At 34.9% G+C, this 19,024-nt stretch overlaps 1 protein-coding gene across 9 annotated transcripts in view; it reads left to right on the top strand.

Annotated features, from left to right (window-relative positions):
- Nucleotides 1-19,024, top strand: part of USP33 (ubiquitin specific peptidase 33) — a 36,016-nt gene extending 16,992 nt beyond the window's left edge. For 7 of the 9 annotated variants that reach the window (XM_068691037.1, XM_068691039.1, XM_068691040.1 and 4 more), the window contains 15 exons: nucleotides 1,633-2,053; nucleotides 2,468-2,608; nucleotides 4,173-4,285; nucleotides 5,244-5,416; nucleotides 5,518-5,621; nucleotides 6,194-6,227; nucleotides 7,074-7,119; nucleotides 7,878-8,058; nucleotides 9,331-9,457; nucleotides 11,487-11,656; nucleotides 12,980-13,061; nucleotides 14,089-14,197; nucleotides 15,017-15,119; nucleotides 15,895-15,963; nucleotides 17,852-19,024. In XM_068691037.1, coding sequence (XP_068547138.1) covers nucleotides 1,633-2,053; nucleotides 2,468-2,608; nucleotides 4,173-4,285; nucleotides 5,244-5,416; nucleotides 5,518-5,621; nucleotides 6,194-6,227; nucleotides 7,074-7,119; nucleotides 7,878-8,058; nucleotides 9,331-9,457; nucleotides 11,487-11,656; nucleotides 12,980-13,061; nucleotides 14,089-14,197; nucleotides 15,017-15,119; nucleotides 15,895-15,963; nucleotides 17,852-18,009 — 2,031 coding nt within the window. In that variant the 3' untranslated portion in view covers nucleotides 18,010-19,024. The remainder of the gene's footprint in view (nucleotides 1-1,632; nucleotides 2,054-2,467; nucleotides 2,609-4,172; nucleotides 4,286-5,243; nucleotides 5,417-5,517; nucleotides 5,622-6,193; nucleotides 6,228-7,073; nucleotides 7,120-7,877; nucleotides 8,059-9,330; nucleotides 9,458-11,486; nucleotides 11,657-12,979; nucleotides 13,062-14,088; nucleotides 14,198-15,016; nucleotides 15,120-15,894; nucleotides 15,964-17,851) is intronic. The other 2 variants (XM_068691034.1, XM_068691035.1) reach the window with 2 other exon arrangements.

Genomic DNA, 19,024 nt, shown 5'->3' with positions numbered 1-19,024 from the left:
GTTCAAAAATGATTAATGTACACGTTACTTTTTTTTTTTTAAGTTCACAGTCTTTTGTGAACTTAAATTACCAATTTTCATTTGGTAGCCTTAAAAAACACGATTATTTCATAAGCATCATCGTGGGAACTGTATGTTGGTAACCTCTTAAATAGTCACGTATTATTATGTAGTAAAAGCATTTTTCAGATGATTGTTCAGACAGTTTCATGCTGCATTGATACAGTTTGCAGTACTTTAATCCAAAAGCTTTTAATAGAGGAGAAATTTAACCCCTGTAATTAGAAAAGCCTGCTAAGAATATTCATCAGATTTCAGGAGCCTGCTCTTACTCAAAGGAATTTTGCTTTACTGTGTTTGATATTTGTGGAACAGAGGTTTAAAACGCATTATGATGTTCAAGTGCTGCACGTGGCTTTAAAGTAAATGTTTAAAGAGTAATCTCTTAGTTAAAATGTTTTTAAATTTATTAAGAGTTGCGTGAATTTCTGGAAAGGTAGAAAATCATCAGTCCTGATAACTTAAAGGGATCTATATGGAAGCTTGGTTCTTGCAGCTTTGAACACTGAGGAGAATATCTTTTTCCATGCATAGTAACACTTAATGAGACATTTTTAGGTTCTGTGTAGCTCATGCTGTAGTTTTATTTTTAGTAGCTTTTATGGCAACAATTAAAACAAGGTAGGTCTTACCAGCACTATCCTGTTGCACAGCCTCACAAGTTGGACAGCCACATCCAATCTTCCGGAGGGAAAAAGAAATTATTTTGCTAAAGGAAAAATGTATATCATTTAATCTGTATCTACTGCTTTTAGTCTCCTTTTCTAATAGGAAGGATTACCAGAAGTAGGTGTACTAGATTTGTCTTCATTACCCAAAATCAAATCTAATAGCTGTAATTTTTAAAAACTAACAAAATATGCTTTATACCAAAAATCTGTGAAAAGAATTTTTTCTGGTCCATGCACTAAGACGGTGCATGGATTTTGATACTGGGTGGCTTTTAAAATATTTCTAAATGTGGTCTAGACTTGTGGTAATATTTGACAGCTTCTTGTGGAAACACTGATAGTTTTTGACTTTCCAGAGTTGAGAATTAAAATTAGTATCTTGTTGACGGTTTGATGCAATTGAAAAGATGTGCTATAGACCATAATACATTTTAATAAAGTACTTCTGTGCCCAGTGAAAGCAAAGCTCTAATTGCTTTACTGAAGGTGCTGCATAAGGCTTTAAAAAACTGTCCTAAAATGTTTCATTGCCAGTAAAGCTGGAGGCTGACCACACTGCTGGTAGTTGTTACATTCATCATACATGCAATCCACAATCCAATATTTTTGTTAAAGTTGTTGAAATAAGCTTTCTGGGAATTGAAGCGTTTTGAAGGCATGTACTTGTATGATAAGATTCCTTGTGATGTGCAAGAAATGGATGCAAGAAACAAATATGTGATCTGGAAATCAAATTTCTTTTGGACTTTAGACCTAGATAGAGGAATTTACTTTATTCTTTTTTTTTTTTTTTTTTGGCCAGCTTTCGGTTATGTTCTAGTTATCATATCCTTTCCTGATACAACTTTAATATTTTCTAAACATAATGGAATAATATTGTAAACCTTGTTTAAAATCCTAGGATGCACAAGAATTTTTGCGTTGTCTGATGGATTTGCTTCATGAAGAACTTAAAGAACCTGTTGTAGAATTGGAAGATGCACAGCCTATGAGTGTTGAAGAGAGTATGGAAGTAGACAACAGCCAGTCGGATGTAGCCTTTCAGTCTTGTGAATCCTGTGGTAATCCTGATAAAACAGAAAATGAGGCTATTTTCAAACCTGTTCTAGAGGATCCTGCAGAGACAACCATGTTAATACAGGATGATGAGAACAACTCAATCACATCCAAAGACTGGCAGAAAGAAAAAATACCAAGCAACAAGCTTAACCGAGCAAGTTCTATGGAAGACTTGGAAAAAGACATAAACACTGCTTCAGAAACAACTGAATTCTTAAATAATCCAGGAACTGTCAAAGTACAGATACATAGCAGATTCTCAGGTACTAATGTGCAATTGATATACTCAGATGCTTAGGTTAAATACTGGTGCAGATGGAAATGAGTTGTAGAACACAATAGGGAGGTATAGGTCAAGCAGGGTGACTGGATCTATTTGTAAACATTGCACTTTCTTAATTTATTTATTTTCAGTTTAAGTGCTCTGAATCCAGTATGAATTCCCCTGGAAAGCTAAAAATATGTACTTGGTAAGGTTTTAGATAGCACAAAAGAGTGGATTTTTTTTTGGTTTTGCTTTTAACTTAAAAAATGCTTGAATTAAAATCATCTTTCATTCCGAAATGTCCAGTGACCTGACAGTATAGTTAGATAAATTACATACCCATTGTGTCAGTTCATTCTGCAGTAACTTTTTTTTGCCAGAATTTGTGAAATAACGCAAATCTTAATTGCAGAGTACATCAATGATGTCCACATGAATGACGTATCTGGAGTCCAAACCCCATCATCAAATGAAGGGATGAACGCCCGCTTATCGAACATTCCTCCAAAATTATGCTCATCATGCGCTTCGTTGACACCAGTCCACAAAAAAGGTCTGTGTCCTCTTTTTTTTTTTTTTTTTCCTCCCTCCTGGCACTGAATTTGTCCATTTTAGAGTTTCCATTTTGCTGTCTCTTGTACCTTTACAGCTGACTTCCAGACTTGGACAATTTAGTCTGATTTCACACTAGCATAGCAATGCATTATTGTTGTTTGTAGGGGTAGTGGGGTTGTGTTTTTTCTCCTTCCCGTAGTGGAGAGAGGAAGTGTTATATAAGCTTGACATATAATAAGACTCCTTTTACTTCTGTAAAATTTTGATTGTTTCTTTATTTGGAAGCACAAATGATAATTGTCTCTGCTTTGGGATGATGGAATAATAATGCTTCTAGACGAGTTGATCAATTGCAGTGGTTTGGAGAGAGCAAAGTATAGGAGATGTCAATATCCTCAGAAGGAAATAAAAACTAGTACTTTTCAGAGAAGATGCAGTGGTTCTTCAGAAGTTTCATTAGTTCAGCTTTTTTCTAAGACTTAAGGATCCATATGTACACATTCTTGTACGTGTTGCTTTCCAGTTGCTACTGTTTCTGTAGTGTAGCATATTTGTTTTGGCAGCTCTAGTGCAGCTCTAGAACACAAGGCACAGTATATGAATTTTTGGCTTTATTCATCTAACAGTAGAGCATTTTAATAAAAGTTCAAGTTTGCAAACATTTTTTAAGGTTACCATTAAAAAGCAAGCAAACAACAACTTCAATAGTGTGATCCTCTTTCATTCAACCAACTGTCCAGGATAAATCCTGAAAGTGTTCTTTTATCCTTTTAATGTTTTAGCATTGATGTTGAATGATCATAATTTGGTGGACTTGAATCAATTCCCTTCACCTCCATGGTCCATTTGTTCAGCAGTTATGAGACTGCTTCTATAGCACTGTCTCCAGTTTTGGTTTCCCTAGGTTCTGGGTGATACTAAGTGGAGGAAGGCTTTGATGCGGAAGGCCGAGAGCACTGGGTTTGTTCGTCCTGGAGAAGGAAAGGCTAAAGTGGAGCTGCTGTTGTCATTGGCATTTAATAGGGTGGTTGTAGAGAAGGTAGAGACAGACTGCTCTTGAGGCTGTGCAGCAAATGGAAATGGATGCAAGTTGCAGAAAGGAATTGAGTATTGAGGGAAATTCTGTATTGAGGGAACAGACATGTATGCAGTAGAACTGGCTATGTGAGTAATGGAGAAGCCATTTTACTATGAAGGTGGTGAGGCACTGGAGCAGGTTGCCCAGAGAGGTTGTGGATGCCCCATCCCTGGAGGTGTTGAAGGCCAGGTTGGAATGGGCTATGAGCAACCATGGCAGGAGGGTTGAAACAAGATGGTGTTTGAGGTTCCTTTCAGTCCAATCCATTTTATGATTCTTTGTGCTTGAGTAATTTACAAGGATTGCCTGGTAGAAGCAGTAATCTGTTTGTGTGATTAATAATAAATATTTAGTAAACAGAAATGGGGCCCTGACCCATAATCTACTCCTATGTTATCTCTAATTGTATTATTCAAAGTCAAAGGAAAGCAGAATCCACTGTATCTTACATTAAATTCAGCATTGTATGTCTATCCTCTTACAGTTTCAACTGTGTCATCACCAAAAAGGAAGAAGCGCAAGAAGTACAGGAGTGTTATCTCTGATATATTCGATGGGACTATAATAAGCTCAGTACAGTGTTTGACTTGTGATAGGGTAAGTAAGGAGGGGAAGTTCTATTCTTTAATTTTTTTCCAGTACTCTCTTTAGGCAGACTTTCTCAGAAGGGAGGGCTGTTCCATACTTATTTTCTTAAATCCTATTGGCTTCTACTACCAGCACCTTGTGTTTAGTCTAACATTCTTTCACTGAGCTGGAAACGTCCTCAGAGCTAAAAATAATACTTTGAGAATTGGTTTACAACAAGGATGGAGGAAGAAATTTGAGCAACTTAATTTAGATTGATTAGTTTCTGGAATGTTCTCTATATCTTAATGCATACCTGCTATTGTGGTAAGTTCACAAGCACAAAATGTTACGTAGAAAAGTAAGAGTTGCTATTGTGGTTCCCGTCTAACTTGAGATATCTGATGATTCTATGAACATTTGGTTTAAACCTCACTCTGGTGTAAGTGCATGTCCTTACAGCTTCCCTTGTTTTAGTTCTATTAATACCAAGACTCTGGGGTGATCTGGTGAGCAAATTCGACATGAACTACATATATTTTTAAATCTTTCTTGATATTTTAACTCTGTGACTATGTGATCGCTAAATCCAAAATCGGGGAAAGAAAATGCACATCTGTGTCTTTTCTGCAGGAGGTCTAGTTACACCAGGTCAAGTTAATGTCAAAATAAAATACTGTCTAAACAATGAGCTGAAGCTTTCTGAAACTCGCTTGCTTGAATAATAGAAGCCTGAGACAAAATATTAGGGCTTTTTAAAAATTTATTTTTAGGAAGAATAAGAATTGCTTGGGGAAAAAAAAACTAAAAGTTTTAACAGTGTGCAATTTCACTCTGAAATGTTATTTTTCTTTCTATTTTTTAACGAACTTGTCATTTGCTTGCTATCTAGTGTGATTAGTGACTGTACAATGACTTGGTAACATTTACATAATTAAATCACTGTTTCTCTTTATGCTTAACTTTTTCCATTTGTTTTCTCCTTCAGTTGTCTGTAACCCTGGAGACCTTTCAGGATCTGTCCTTACCAATCCCAGGTAAGGAAGATCTTGCTAAACTCCATTCTGCAAGTCATCAGACATCTCTAGTCAAGGCAGGGTCATGTGGAGAAGCATATGCCCCCCAGGGATGGATAGCTTTTTTTATGGAATATTTCAAAAGGTAAATGATACTTACCTTGTTTTATTACTTATTTATTTTGAAATTCCAGTTTCTGCTCTTCTGGCAGAACATTTGTTGGTTTTCTTTCTTTTCTGTCAATGATGTTTCAGGTTTGTTGTCTCATGTGTTCCTAGCTGGTTTTGGGGTCCAGTTGTAACCTTACAAGATTGTCTTGCTGCCTTTTTCGCCAGAGATGAGCTCAAGGGTAAGAGGTTAATTACATGAACATGCTGCTTTTTTCTCCAATTATGATAAAAATATTAGCATATTCTTTGCTTTTTATTCTTTGCAATTAAGTGGAAGCCACCTTTTAGCCTATAATTCCTTGCTCTTATGGGATCATTCATTTCAAAAAGGTAAGCTTCTTGTTCAACGGAATGTTTTGCCCAGAATTGCCTGTGAAAGCTGATTTTAGAAATATCAAGTGAATCTCAATTTGGTGTAACAAAATGGTATCAACTAAAGGTTTATACAATTTTCAAAAATTACTGTTTAATAGCCATTCTCAAAACCTAAATTTTGACATGGTAAATTATTTTGCTTTTAAATTCTGTCGCATCATCTCTTCAGACTATTCTGTGCTTCTTAGTTTCATGCTTTTAATTATAAAGAACTTCTCAGTTTAATTGCTATGCCAATACTCTTACTGCAGATAAGCATTAAATGCAACCTAAAGACAAATTCTCCTGAAACTTGTATGTATCCAGTATTTCAGCTTGAAGGAGAATCATTTGGATTTAGAGAATAATGGCTGTTTTTTTCTCTCAATATTTGCAGGTGACAACATGTACAGCTGTGGAAGGTGTAAAAAGTAAGCTAGCTTTTATCTGTTTGTTTTATCTTGTTTTGAGTCCTTTAATGTTTCTGTTAGTCAAGACACATTTATTTCCATTGGATACTTCACAGTATTTTTAATCTATTTATACCAACTTGTGCTGCAGCTGCCAGAAATTTAGTATTATGAAGATGCAGGAGCCAGGAAGCGCCGATTCGTTGTACCATATTGCAAAACAAATCTGATACATACTTTTTCATGTTCCTTAAAATTCTGGAGTGTTTTTGTTCTTTTGATTGAATGGTAAAATAAAAGCTTTTATCTGTCTATTACTGTCAGCCTAGCATTGAGATGCAGTAGGTCACTTCAGTGTGTGGAAAACTAAATCTATATAGATTTACACACGCATGCATGTGTGTTAAATACTAAAGAACCAAGAAACAAAAATAGTCTGAAGACTGCTCAAAGCCCTGTATGGAGAAGGAGCATTATTCTTAGCTATATTACTGGCATCTGCTGTGTATAACTTCTTAAAAATAAACTTAGCTGGTTTCATTTTTTTTCTTTTCCTTTTGCTGAATAGTCAGTTTAAAGTTCTTTATGCTAAGAGAAACTCTTAGCTGGAAATCAGTTGTCTGTAATTGCTGCTTTGAATTTTTCAGCAGTACAGATTGTTTTCTTACAAAGCATTATCGTGTGTATCATTTTGGCTGTTCCGTGTCTAGTTAATTTTGTGTTAACTAATGTTCACTTAGTATCTTCACTTATTTTGTGTTTACTTTAAGTTCAATTTAGACTTCCGTTATTCAGCGTAGACTTTGATAGCACAACAAATTGAAACCTTTTCAGAACTAATTGTGGATTATTTCTTTCTTTGCTTAGGTTAAGAAATGGAGTGAAATTCTGCAAAGTGCAAAAATTTCCTGAGGTACTGTTACTACATGCACTTAAAAGCACTTTTTCTGCATGATTAGGAATGTGGTAAGGCTTAAGAGTTGCATGTAGTAAGCTGTATTTATAATGTTACATTTTGAAAGCCTATATTGGCATTCATTTTAAGAATGTGAGCAATATTTGACTGTTGTAGAAATTTGACCTTGTAGAAAGTGAACCTGGTTCATAAAATGTAAAGTTAGAAGAATTTTTTTTCCTCTTGTTGTTGTCATCCTGTAGAACTTACTTATGCTGTAAATCAAAACTAAATAGCACAGCCAGACTGGAAATCTTTCCAATAAATCATGCTTGTAACTTCACATTTTAAAAGTAATCCAATTTTATACTTCAAAACATGAGTTGATGGCTGCAATAACCAGGAAGAATTAATGTCCATTGTGACAAGGTGGTGCACTATGCTCATTAAGAAAAAGAAAAGGTATGTCTCATTGCTGCATCAGTGTTAGTAACAGTTCAGGACTGTCCTTTTATACTGTCAGTAAAGTAAGTCTTTGATCACACAAAAAAAAATAAATCACAATTCGTTTGAAACTCCTTGAGCCTCAATTGATTTGGAAAAAAAAAAAATCTGCACAACACAGAGCTTGTGATTGCTTTCCTCAGGCCGTAGGGAAAAGTGATTCTTTTGAGGTGACAGAAGATGGCATAGTATAGTATAATTATTAAATATCAAATAGTAACATATATATATATATTTTTTTTCTTGAGCAAATATGTTGATCCTTCTTACAGATATTGTGCATTCATCTGAAAAGATTTAGACACGAACTTATGTTTTCCACAAAAATTGGGACCCATGTGTCCTTTCCATTGGAAGGCCTTGATCTTCAGCCCTTCCTTGCAAAGGACAGTCCAGCTCAAATAGTGACTTATGATCTCTTATCTGTCATCTGCCATCATGGAACTGCCAGCAGTAAGTATGCGGTTAATTGCTTTGCATTTGCAGTTAATATTCACATCAGCACTACTGTTTAAAAATAACATTGATGTACTGAAGAGTAAATAGATGAGTGGTTAATTTTAACGTGGAAGTTAAATTCTGTGACTTTTACTATATAAACAATAAGGTGGCTTGCTCTTAGCAATTACACATCTTTGAAATTGTATGGTGCTCCTAAATAAAATTGTACATGGAGGGGGAAAAAAAGATTCTGGAATAGTAAGTACATACTATGTGCACTACTGAAAATGAGACTTGTACAAATAATGTTACATCTCAGCATGTAACTAGTTAGCTTATGCATAACTATTGTTTGTCTAGAGTTTTGATGCTTTTTATATCTTTATTTTTCTTGGAAAGAAATCACAGAGCACCATGAAGATGTCAGTAATCTTTCTCTAAAGACATTTGCCCAAATGATCACTACCAGTTAATCCTACAATAGGGAATGGATAGTAATGACTAGCTGAATAAACTTCTTAGTGCTATCTGTTGGGTTTGTTTCTGCCCCAATGTTTTCAGCATTTGTAAGATTTAGAAACTAGGAGAAAGAAAAGTTTGAAGCCAGAAGCCTGAAACTTCATAGTTTATTTCAGTTACATAACTGCTTCTATTCTCCAGACTAGAGGTAGACATTGTTTAGATAAAGTTGCTTTGCCACTATTTTTTCCTGGATGCTGTTTTATTTTCCATTTCATGCTTGGTGAATGATACTTCTGTTAATGAATTTAGTTGTTATTTGATTATTGAATTGTTGTCACTTACATATGTATTTAAAAGTAGTAGTATGTTAAAATGTATTATGAATAGTATTCAAAACAGAGTATGGTCTTGATATCGTGTAGCTGTTAAATATCTGTTCTAATTTCTACCAAAAAAAATTTGAAACTTGAATTCATCAGAGAAACTTATTTCTACAAACAGTTCAGATAGCCTGTTTCTGATTTGAATTTTGTGGTTCATGAATGTGTTACACAAGTGGCTTGAAGAATTCAAGAGTTTAAGAGCAGCTTGAATATGCTGAAAATGGTGTCTGACTTTCCACTGGCTGTTAGAAATGCAGGAAAAAAAAAAGGCTGATCGTTTATTTGAGAGAAGTTAATATCCATGTCCTGTCTTGCTAACAAATTAACGTTTCTCCCATTTAAAATGGAAGAGCTTTTTGGACTTATTCCGCCGTATGTGAAAAAGTAGTAAAATGAGCGCTTTTGCACACTTTTAAGTAACTCTGTTCTAACACTCCAGGTGGACATTATATAGCTTATTGTCGAAACAATTTAAATAATTTGTGGTATGAATTTGATGACCAGAGTGTCACAGAAGTATCAGAATCCACAGTACAAAATGCAGAAGCCTATGTTCTCTTCTACAGGTAAGAAATTACAAGTATAATGATACGAATGTTAGTCACCTTTTAAGCAATTGGGCGGTTTCATTCAGGTTTCAGAAATTAGCTGCTCTGGGGGAAGAATTTGGCCAACCACAAAAGCCTATTTTGGAGAGAGACTTAGTTCTTCAGTTAAGTCCTTACCACTTGCTTTGTCACTGTTAAAACATATATGGAACTTGAAATGAAAACTAAACCTGCATAAGTAAAAAACAGTAAGATGACTAACAAGAGAACTTGAGGTAATGCACTACCAGTTCTAACAGTTGCCTAGTTTTCAATTAGAGGAAAAGAATTCTGCACAAGGGGAGATTTTGTATACAGACTCTAATTGTTAAAGCTCTAGAGGGAATTGTGGAAACTCTTTAGCAGATGGGATGTGGAACAAGAGGAGTTTCACTGTGTTGTAATTTAATTTCAGGGAATTTATAGGCTGGTATTTTCCTGAAAGTCAAAATGAAAGTCAAGAAGTCATGTTATTATCATCTTCAGTCTGAGGAATTTTTGTACTTGAGTTAATAAAAGCAGCTTGTCTCAATTTTCAAATTCTAAGTTTCTGGTATCAACATCAAATTTCCACTAAAAGTTGTTGACTTCAAAATAGCTCATGTCAGGGTTGCACGAGAAATAGGATGTATTCTGATGATTTTTTAGCTTTCATTAGGATCACTTATACTTGTCAGCACCTGAGCTAAGCTTGTGAGTCTGACTCGGTACATTTTTTAAAAGGAATGTGGAAGTCATGCTGTAGTGTAAGAACACTGTACCTGATTGTGGGCAAATGTATTAAGGAAAGAACAGTGTTCCTTAAGTTTGATTTTAAACAAGAATATACCCACAAAACACTACCAAACACTGATGTTCTTTTAGCAGTTTCCTAAAAAGCTTGGTGGAGATACTTATGCATTTTTTGAATTACAGCTGGAAAATTAATTTACCTGCATGAATTTCATTTTCAGAATTTCACCTTTTTGTTAAATAATTTTGATCTGAACTTTAAAATGTAACTTATTTTAAACTGGTTCAGAGCATTTGGTTTTCCTTCTCTTTTATTGTTTTGCTATATTATAAGCAGTCTTTGCTATAGCCATTAGGTTTATCTAAAGGTTTTCTACCAGGTATTTGAGTCAGTGTTGACTCCATATATTAATAGAGGTAGCCTAGCTGCTGCTGTGAGATGCTGAGTCAAGGTTCATGTCAGGGCTTTGGAGGATGGGATGAATGGACAAATCATAGAATCATAGAATATCCTGAGTTGGAAGGGACCCTTAAGGATCATCAAGTCCAACTCTTGACACCGCACAGGTCTACCCAAGTTCAAACCTGCCTTTGGAGAAGAGAGATTCTATCCAATCTAAATAAAGAGAACAGAGGGACTTCCATTTAGACAACAGCAACAGTTTCAGCAAGAAAACTGAATTCAAGGGGGATTACAGAATCTATTGTTCAACCTTAATTGTGAAGCTGCATAAGGAACATCTGTCCAGGAGGACAGCTTGGGAAGCTTTAGCTCAAAAAATCATAGAGAAAATGGGCAGATGGACAGAGCCTTACCTCCTTCTCCTGCATTAGGATACTCCCCTGGATTGTAGTATACTTTCTCTGTTGTAGTCCAACAATTTGTTTTCTCAGGCTGGCAAGTTGAATGGGAACTGTTAGGGTCTTTTAGTTGTTGAAATAAGCAGACAAGTATTTTCTTCTAAGTGTGATTACACCTGTGCTGTGGCTTTGTCAGGAAAAAGGACAAGAATAGACTTGGCAGGAAGTCTAGAGCCCTTTATGCTCTGTACTAAATACTGACTGTTGCAGCACATAATTCTGTGAGGTGAAACTGCCGCTTCTTTGCCACATGTTTAGTTGATGGCTCTAGCTGTTTGTGAAAAGTGTGAGACTTTTCACATGTTAACTAGTGTGGGCCCATTTTACTTGAAAATCTAGTTCTCTTTTGCAAAGTGAATTATCTGCATTGTACAAAAGCATATATCTGTGTTTATGATTGCTATTTCTCTAATAGGAAGAGTAGTGAAGAAGCTCAGAGGGAGAGACGGAGAATATCAGGCCTACTGAATATGATGGAACCAAGTCTTCTCCAATTCTATGTTTCGAGACAGTGGTTAAATAAATTCAAGACTTTTGCGGAGCCAGGACCAATTTCAAATAATGACTTCCTTTGTATGCATGGAGGTGAGACTGTAACAGTATCATTTAAAAAGAATTTGCTTATCAACCTGTAGTTACTCAGGATTTTATACTTGTTTTAATTAAGTAGCTTAGTAATTTAATATTATAGCTACTTATCCTTAATGTCTAGGTAAATTTCCATCATTTTAGTAGCCAACTAGTTGGAAACTCTACCTAATTATTAGTCCTCTTAATTTTTTTCTGTGCACTTTTATGTGTAAGCTTTATTGATTCCTTAAAGAAGAACAGCTTGCTATATCTGCTTGTTTGTTAAACAGTTATCTTCCCATTTTTAAAAATCCTGTTATTTTATCATCATCATCCTTAATACTTAGGTATGCCAATATTTTTCTCAGATATGTGCTAGAAGCAGCAAGGAGGTTTGGAAGATGTGGAACAAGAAATTGGTCTGTTGGAGAGCATCCAGAACGTAGTGTGATAAATAGAGTAGTCATTCTGTATATTTTGCATAAGAGCATACAAATTTTTCCTTTGTGCTAAGTGCTAATAAAACTAAAAAGAATATTAAAGTAAAATCTGTTTTGTAGAAATGCACATATCTGTATGGCAACATTCCAGCGAATCACTGTGTGGTGTTCTTATATCTGATTACTGATATAAAAAGCATCGGTATTAGATTAGCGCTTAGGTGTTGCACCTGCTGCTGAACTGAACATTTAATGTAGGGATATAGTGCCCCTGTAGCCATTTGTATAATACGTACGTGGGAGCACTTTTGGCTGTGTTTTTCCTTCTGCATGGCTACAGCAGATGACTCTTGTTGTACAAGCGTTGCAGCTACTAAATCTTTCCCCATTGAAAAGAATCCCTGCATAAAACAACTGCTTAAAATACACTTCAGCTCAACACTTCTAATTCTGCAAGCACCTCTATTTCTTCCTCCCTTGAATTTTCACTCCTGGCTACCATTCATGCTGTTCAAAGTAATTTAAAAAAGGGCTATTGCAAATAAACAGATTTTGAGTAGACAGTTTTATAATTCATATCACCGGTCTTTACCATTTTTAATTGTGTATCTTAGGAAGCATTTTGCAATCACTATTTAAAAAGGATTCCAGCTATTTAATCTCTCTTATAGTTTGCTTCTGCTTCTTTAATAAACTTTTCAGCCCCATAAAAAAAATAAAATTAGGGTGTTCTCTTTGAATACAGTAACGTATTTCAATATGATAAATCTTGCTTCATGTGATTTTAAATTCTTTGAACAGGAGGGTTGATTTAGAAACCTCTAACACAGTCTATCCCCAAATTTTTTTTTGAAGCTCTATTTTAAGAAAAAGTCTGTTCCTTTTGTTGCTTCTGCAGGTGTTCCTCCCCACAAAGCTAACTTCATAGAGGACCTAGTTGTCATGCTACCTCAAAATATATGGGATAATCTGTATAGCAGGTATGTTTTATGTTGTAACTGAAAATAGCCAGTGATATAGTTTGAGGGTAAATACATGCCAAGCAGCAAGATAAGGGCTCTTCAGTTAGTGGCTCATAAAAACTTGTGTGCTCATAGTTTAAATTCGAAGTGTCATCTTCAGTGCTGCAATCTAAGTTTGAGAGCAGATATGTTCCAGGCACCAAAATCAGGCTTCTAGGATTAGTGGCTCATTAAAATACATGTACTGTGGGCTCAAAGCTAAGTGAAGGGATGGCAAAATGCCAAATTGTTTAATTTGCTTGTGCAAAGTAATTCTAGAAGCCTATGTATAGTAGTATGGTACTGAGATAATGATTGAGTATTAAACTAATAAACATGTATGGTATGTGCAAAATAATACAAAGTAGGTCAGAAAAAGTACTCTTTGCAAGAGTTATTTTGAAAGAGCTCTCTGTATCGGCTTCCTGTTCTCTGTTGGCTAGAGGCAGCTTTTCTTTTATGTTGGCTTTGAATCTATAGCCTCAGCTGCCAGTATTGCTTCAAAATAACTTAGATATAAATGTTCCAGATTACTACTCCCTACTTTCTGTGTAGGTCACATGTAAGTGCTTGCTTACAAACAAGGAATTCTTAAAAGATGTGTAACAAAAAGCTGCAGAAAACCTTTGCTTACGGACTCTGTGTCACACCTGCATTAAGCATTTTTAGGTGTTAATTTCTGGCCATCGAGGTGCTAAAGGTAAAGGCTTGTTTAAGTTTCAATAGCCACAAGTAGGAGAAATAGGAACAATACAATTTCCAGCATAGTTCCACTTCAGTTAGTCAGAACTTGATTATCGTAGGATAAAGTACAAAATAGTACTAGGAAAATGAATGATGGCATTTATAGATCAGTGTGATTGGCATGTATCAGACTTGAAATAGGTATTATAAGAAGCTGACACTTCTGATGTCTACAGGCGTGTGATCCTTTTTACATAGTGTTTTCCACAAGGTTAATGTTGTGTTTATTTGATTTGTTTGTTTATTTTTGCTGTCACCACAGGTATGGAGGAGGACCAGCTGTTAACCATCTATATGTTTGTCATACCTGCCAAATAGAGTCTGAAAGACTTGAAAAAAGAAGGAAGAATGAATTGGAGATGTTTATACGGGTAAAAAGTAAACAATTCTTATTCATTCTGCTTTTCAACATACCCAGGTGTTCATGACTCAGCATAAGGGATTACCAAAAGTGAATAGGTGATTTCTGTAATTAAGTGACTTTATTAAGCAAGTGTATATCTATACAAAATCCCTTTTTTGCTGGCAACAACAATGTTCTTGTGATATCCCATATAATTCTTTGTATAGAAATGTACTTTGAGAAGATATTTAATGTGTTTCTTAATTGCATGGAAACTGACTGCAGCCATAGAAGCAGTTATTCTTAATATACTTCCAGTGATCTGTTCTGTGCAAGCAGAATGCACTTAGTCTCTGAAAAAGAACAAAATATTAATTTCCTAAAATTTGAATTAGATATTTGAAGAGAGAGATGGAAAAATACATTTATTTTTTTTATAAATAGGTCTAGATCAATACAAATAAGTTTGCATATTTCTCCTACCACTTGAAAGTTCAGCCATTAGAGTAATTATCCAGTAAGGTTTGATGGATAAGCATTTGTACTTAAGAAGAACCAGTCTATTTTAAGTCTCATTGCTGTTTCCAGGAGAAAAAACGTTCTTGAGTAAAGAATAATTAATCTCTTTTTAGTATGAATGCTACCACTACATCAAAACCTCACCTCAGGAATTCACCAAGGATCTACTGTTATGATGGCCAGTAGTTCAAAATGTTTTGTAGTAGTGTAGTACTATGTGACATAGAGTATTTAGCCATAATAGAGTGGCTAAAAGAAGGTAGTAGTTTAAATAAAAGGAAAAAAAAAAAAAAAGGACCAAAAAAACAAGGATTCTTCTTCTTTCTAGCTTTATAGAGCATTCCAAGAAGAAGAATCTCCATCAACTTTTTACTGCATCAGTATGCAATGGTTCAGAGAGTGGGAAGGATTTGTAAAAGGGAAAGACAGTGGTAAGTTGTGCTTTATTTCAAAATATTTTTTTTTTCCACATAGTGGTAATATTTAAGTAAACTTCCACTTCAGTAGAAGCATGCAGGAAGAACAGATAAAGAATGCAACAAAAGCCTATAAAGTATCGAAGACATGTTTGATAGCTTGCATATGTATCTAGGAATCAAATTACAAAACATAATCAGACCTTAGTAATTCACAGGAACGGGTAATGGGATAAGTGTGGAAAAAGCACTATATGTTTGCTGCAAGGGGTGGCAGGGGTGCTTGCTGTTGGCAGCAGAGGGAAAATTATATGTAGGTATGAGGGAGGATACCTAGATTTTTGCAGTACAAACTGAAAGATAATGCTGCAGTCTCTGCAGAAAGCTGTTCTCGCTGTCACAGCATAAACTCATAGATAACAGAATAAAAACTGTAATAATACAACTTTAACATTCTGTTAGAGCCTCTAAAGATTAGAAGTGGAAACATTGATAGAATATTCTATAATCGTATCAGAGTCTGCTTTAGGACAGTTTTGCTAGGGGTAAAAATTAGGATTAATTTATGTTTTGTGTTACTTGAAGACTTACTGTAATCATGAATGCTTTGAAAAATTCATCTTAATTACTATTCTAATTAGCTTTTAACAACTTATTACATACTGTTAAGCAGAGAAGAAAGAACAAGCAGTAGACAAACTAGCTGTTTCTCCTTCCATTTGAAAATGGAAACTCCAACCTGCCTTTTATTTCACCTCTCCAATTTTAATCATTCTTTTTATCATACTAGATCCCCCTGGTCCTATTGATAATGCTAAGATTGCAATAACAAAATGTGGAAATGCTGTGCTAAAACAAGGTGGGTGTCTGATACTGCTGCAGTTTTGGGAACATTATTATGTATTTGTTGAAGTTCAGTAAATTCATTATGTATTCTTATTTCTAACTGTTATTGTAAAATGGCAATACCTAATGAATCTGTATTCTGCTCTATTTTAGAAAAATCTTAAAAGTAAATTTGGGTTGCAGTTGAGGAAGTGACAGTTACTCCAAGGCCCATTTTTGGGGAGACCAGTTTGTTCTTAAATAATACCTATAATAGGCTAATCTAAGTGCAGGTGAGAGTGTAGAAGGCAATACAGAGTAACTTTAAAATGGCTGAAGTGTGCTTTGGTTTTGTATCATTGGTTTTGTTTGAGTTCTCTTTTCTCAGTGTGAATTGGAGGTGCTTGGTTTTTGGCTTTTAGATTAGACTGTCACGTATCTCTATGCAGTTACTTGAATCCTGAAATCTAATTTGAATTGAGAGCCGCTTCTTATAGAAGGAATAAATCACAGTAAATAAATGCTGTTGCTCATTTTTCTGAGTTATTTACCAATGAGTATTGAAAAAATTTCTCTGGTATATCAAGATAGTTTTTTTTTATTGCTCTTAAGTCAGATGGTTAATGTCATCTATTTGAAACTTGTAGGTACAGAGAGAAAAAAATCTAATATGAGGACTTTAGACTTCCTGTGAAAGCATAATATACATTTCATATACATATATTCATACACATTTTAGCTCAGCTTAAAAAAGAAAAACTAAAAATTGCAGTGTCAAGACTGAGGAAAAAAAATCTAGCTGAAAAATAAAAAAGTCAATTTAACTTAATGCCTCAGCATACAGTGGACCTACTGGCGGCCTCTAGACCCAGCATGAATTTCACCAATTGCAAAATGTCAAGAGCATATTTAAAAAGCAATGAAATGTTGCTTCCATGAGTTTTGCAGTACATTTTAATGATTTAAGCTCTTAACACAGAAATAAAATGCAAGGCTTTAAGTTTCTGACTGTTGTTTAGCAACATCTACAAAAAAAAATCAGTTTAGAGTCAGTAACTGATAGTAAAATAGGCAGTTGATACTTTGTAACTTCAGCTATATTGATTCAAATCAGAACTTGGGTAGAAATTAAGAGTTAATTGCAGCTAGGTTAGTGCAAAGAATGCACTTCGACTGTGTTGGACAGGTTCCCTCTGTTAAAACCTGGAGGGACGATATGTTGATATTCCCTTGTCCCTTGCTGCTCTGTAATGTTATGGAGAATCAGAAATGATTGTTGGATGCTGAGCTGAGACAGAAGAGAGACCTCTAGCCAGAGGAATGGGGGGGGAAAAAAAGGCCAAGACTTCAGTCAATAAACAAAAAAGAAATCAGGCTGACTCATCGTGCTGCCACATACATGGAGCATTAGCAGGGCTGTGAGTGCCTTAACAGTGGTTTCTGTCTGTGGTTCTGAGAATTCCACTGTGGCTTGCAAACTTTCATTCTCTACTGTCAATACTAATTTATTTCACACAAGAATCTTGAGTCTTTGAACTTTACGCTGTAATTGATGAGACTGCATGTCCTGTTAACATGAATCCTTGCATACTAGCGAGCAGCCTCACAGTTCCCAAGACCCACCAGTTGTTAGCTTGGTGGATAAACATCAGATATTTATTAGAGAAACTATCTATTTTGTGCTTGATCTGTTAAGTATTGGATAGTTTTGGGAGCAGGTAGTTTTAGAAATTAAGAGGTATAAAGTTAACGCAAACCATGTCATTAGGTTTGGTAGCTGGCACAAGGAAAAAATGCAAATTAGATTAGGGTGTTAAATTTGAATTGTATTCTTATTTCTTCTTGTATCTGTTATGGGCTCCAAAGAATCGTGGAAAAAACTGTTCTGAGTAGTAATTAATTTTTTTTAAAAATGTTTCCAGGTGCAGATTCTGGACAGATATCTGAAGAAACGTGGAATTTTCTTCAGTCAATCTATGGTGGAGGTCCAGAAATTATTCTCAGACCACCTGTTCCTCCAGTAGAACCTGATATCTTGCAGACAGAGGAGAAGATTGAATTAGAAACTCATGGTCTGTAGCTACTGAGGAAAAGATGAATTTGTAAGGAATCCAGCTTCCTTACAAAATGCCCCATATACATTCCTAAAAATTTTATTCTCTTATGTCTGTCGGAGGCACAGCTCACTGGGCATTACATTAACTACAGAATAGTAAGTTGAAATGTATTACAATTTGTTTAAATGAAGACTGTTTCTCTGTTTTGGAAGGCATGTAGTTTTGTACATTTTGGAGTGTTTGGTAAATGGAAAACACTGTTATTCCTGGACTCTTAAGTTTAAGTCAAAATCTTGTTATGTCTTTAGACTTGAAAAATGGGAACAAAATTTTAGAGATGTTACATAACCCTACTGTTTCCTGATTGGGCTTCTGATACCTACAAACTTCTGCCTGTCTTAATTGTACAGTCTTGACAAGCTTAAGTATAAAGGGAGTATATTTTAAATGGATTGCAATCAATGATAAAGGATTTTAATTTCCTAAATGCTCAGGAAAAAAATTCTCACTTATTTTGCACTGTAAGTATATAAAATGAGTAGTATATAACATCCAAATACTTACCGTATTTGAATGGATCAAACATTAGCATAGATCAAATATTGTTTTAGTCAGCAAATGTCATAACTTATTACCTGCTTAATTTTGCATCGTTAGGCTTCTGTAACTCTATAAACCTGGCTAGAATTAATAGTGTCTGTGACAAAAAGATTTAGTCTTCTCTAGGGTAATGTTTGAGAGCATGAAGTGTGAAATGTAAAATGATTATGGACATGAGTGATAAAAATTTCAGAAATTAAATTGTCTGGTCTCTTGAATTACATTCACAGTTGCTTTTGAAGGATTTTATTGTATTGGTAATTTTTCATTGGCATGATGACCTATAATGTCAGAAGCTAGATAAAATGTATATATTGCAAAACTTTACTAAATGAGTCCGATTGGAATGCAGAATGGCACTTGCTCTTTTTTGCCTGATGTTGTTACCAAAAAGCAGCATTATTCAAGGCTGGATCAATAAATAAAAAAAAAGAAAAA

Source organism: Anas acuta, chromosome 8, assembly GCF_963932015.1.
Source record: "Anas acuta chromosome 8, bAnaAcu1.1, whole genome shotgun sequence".
NCBI lineage: Eukaryota > Metazoa > Chordata > Aves > Anseriformes > Anatidae > Anas > Anas acuta.
Note: the sequence above shows the minus strand (reverse complement) of the source record. Positions and strands in the feature narration are given on the sequence as shown.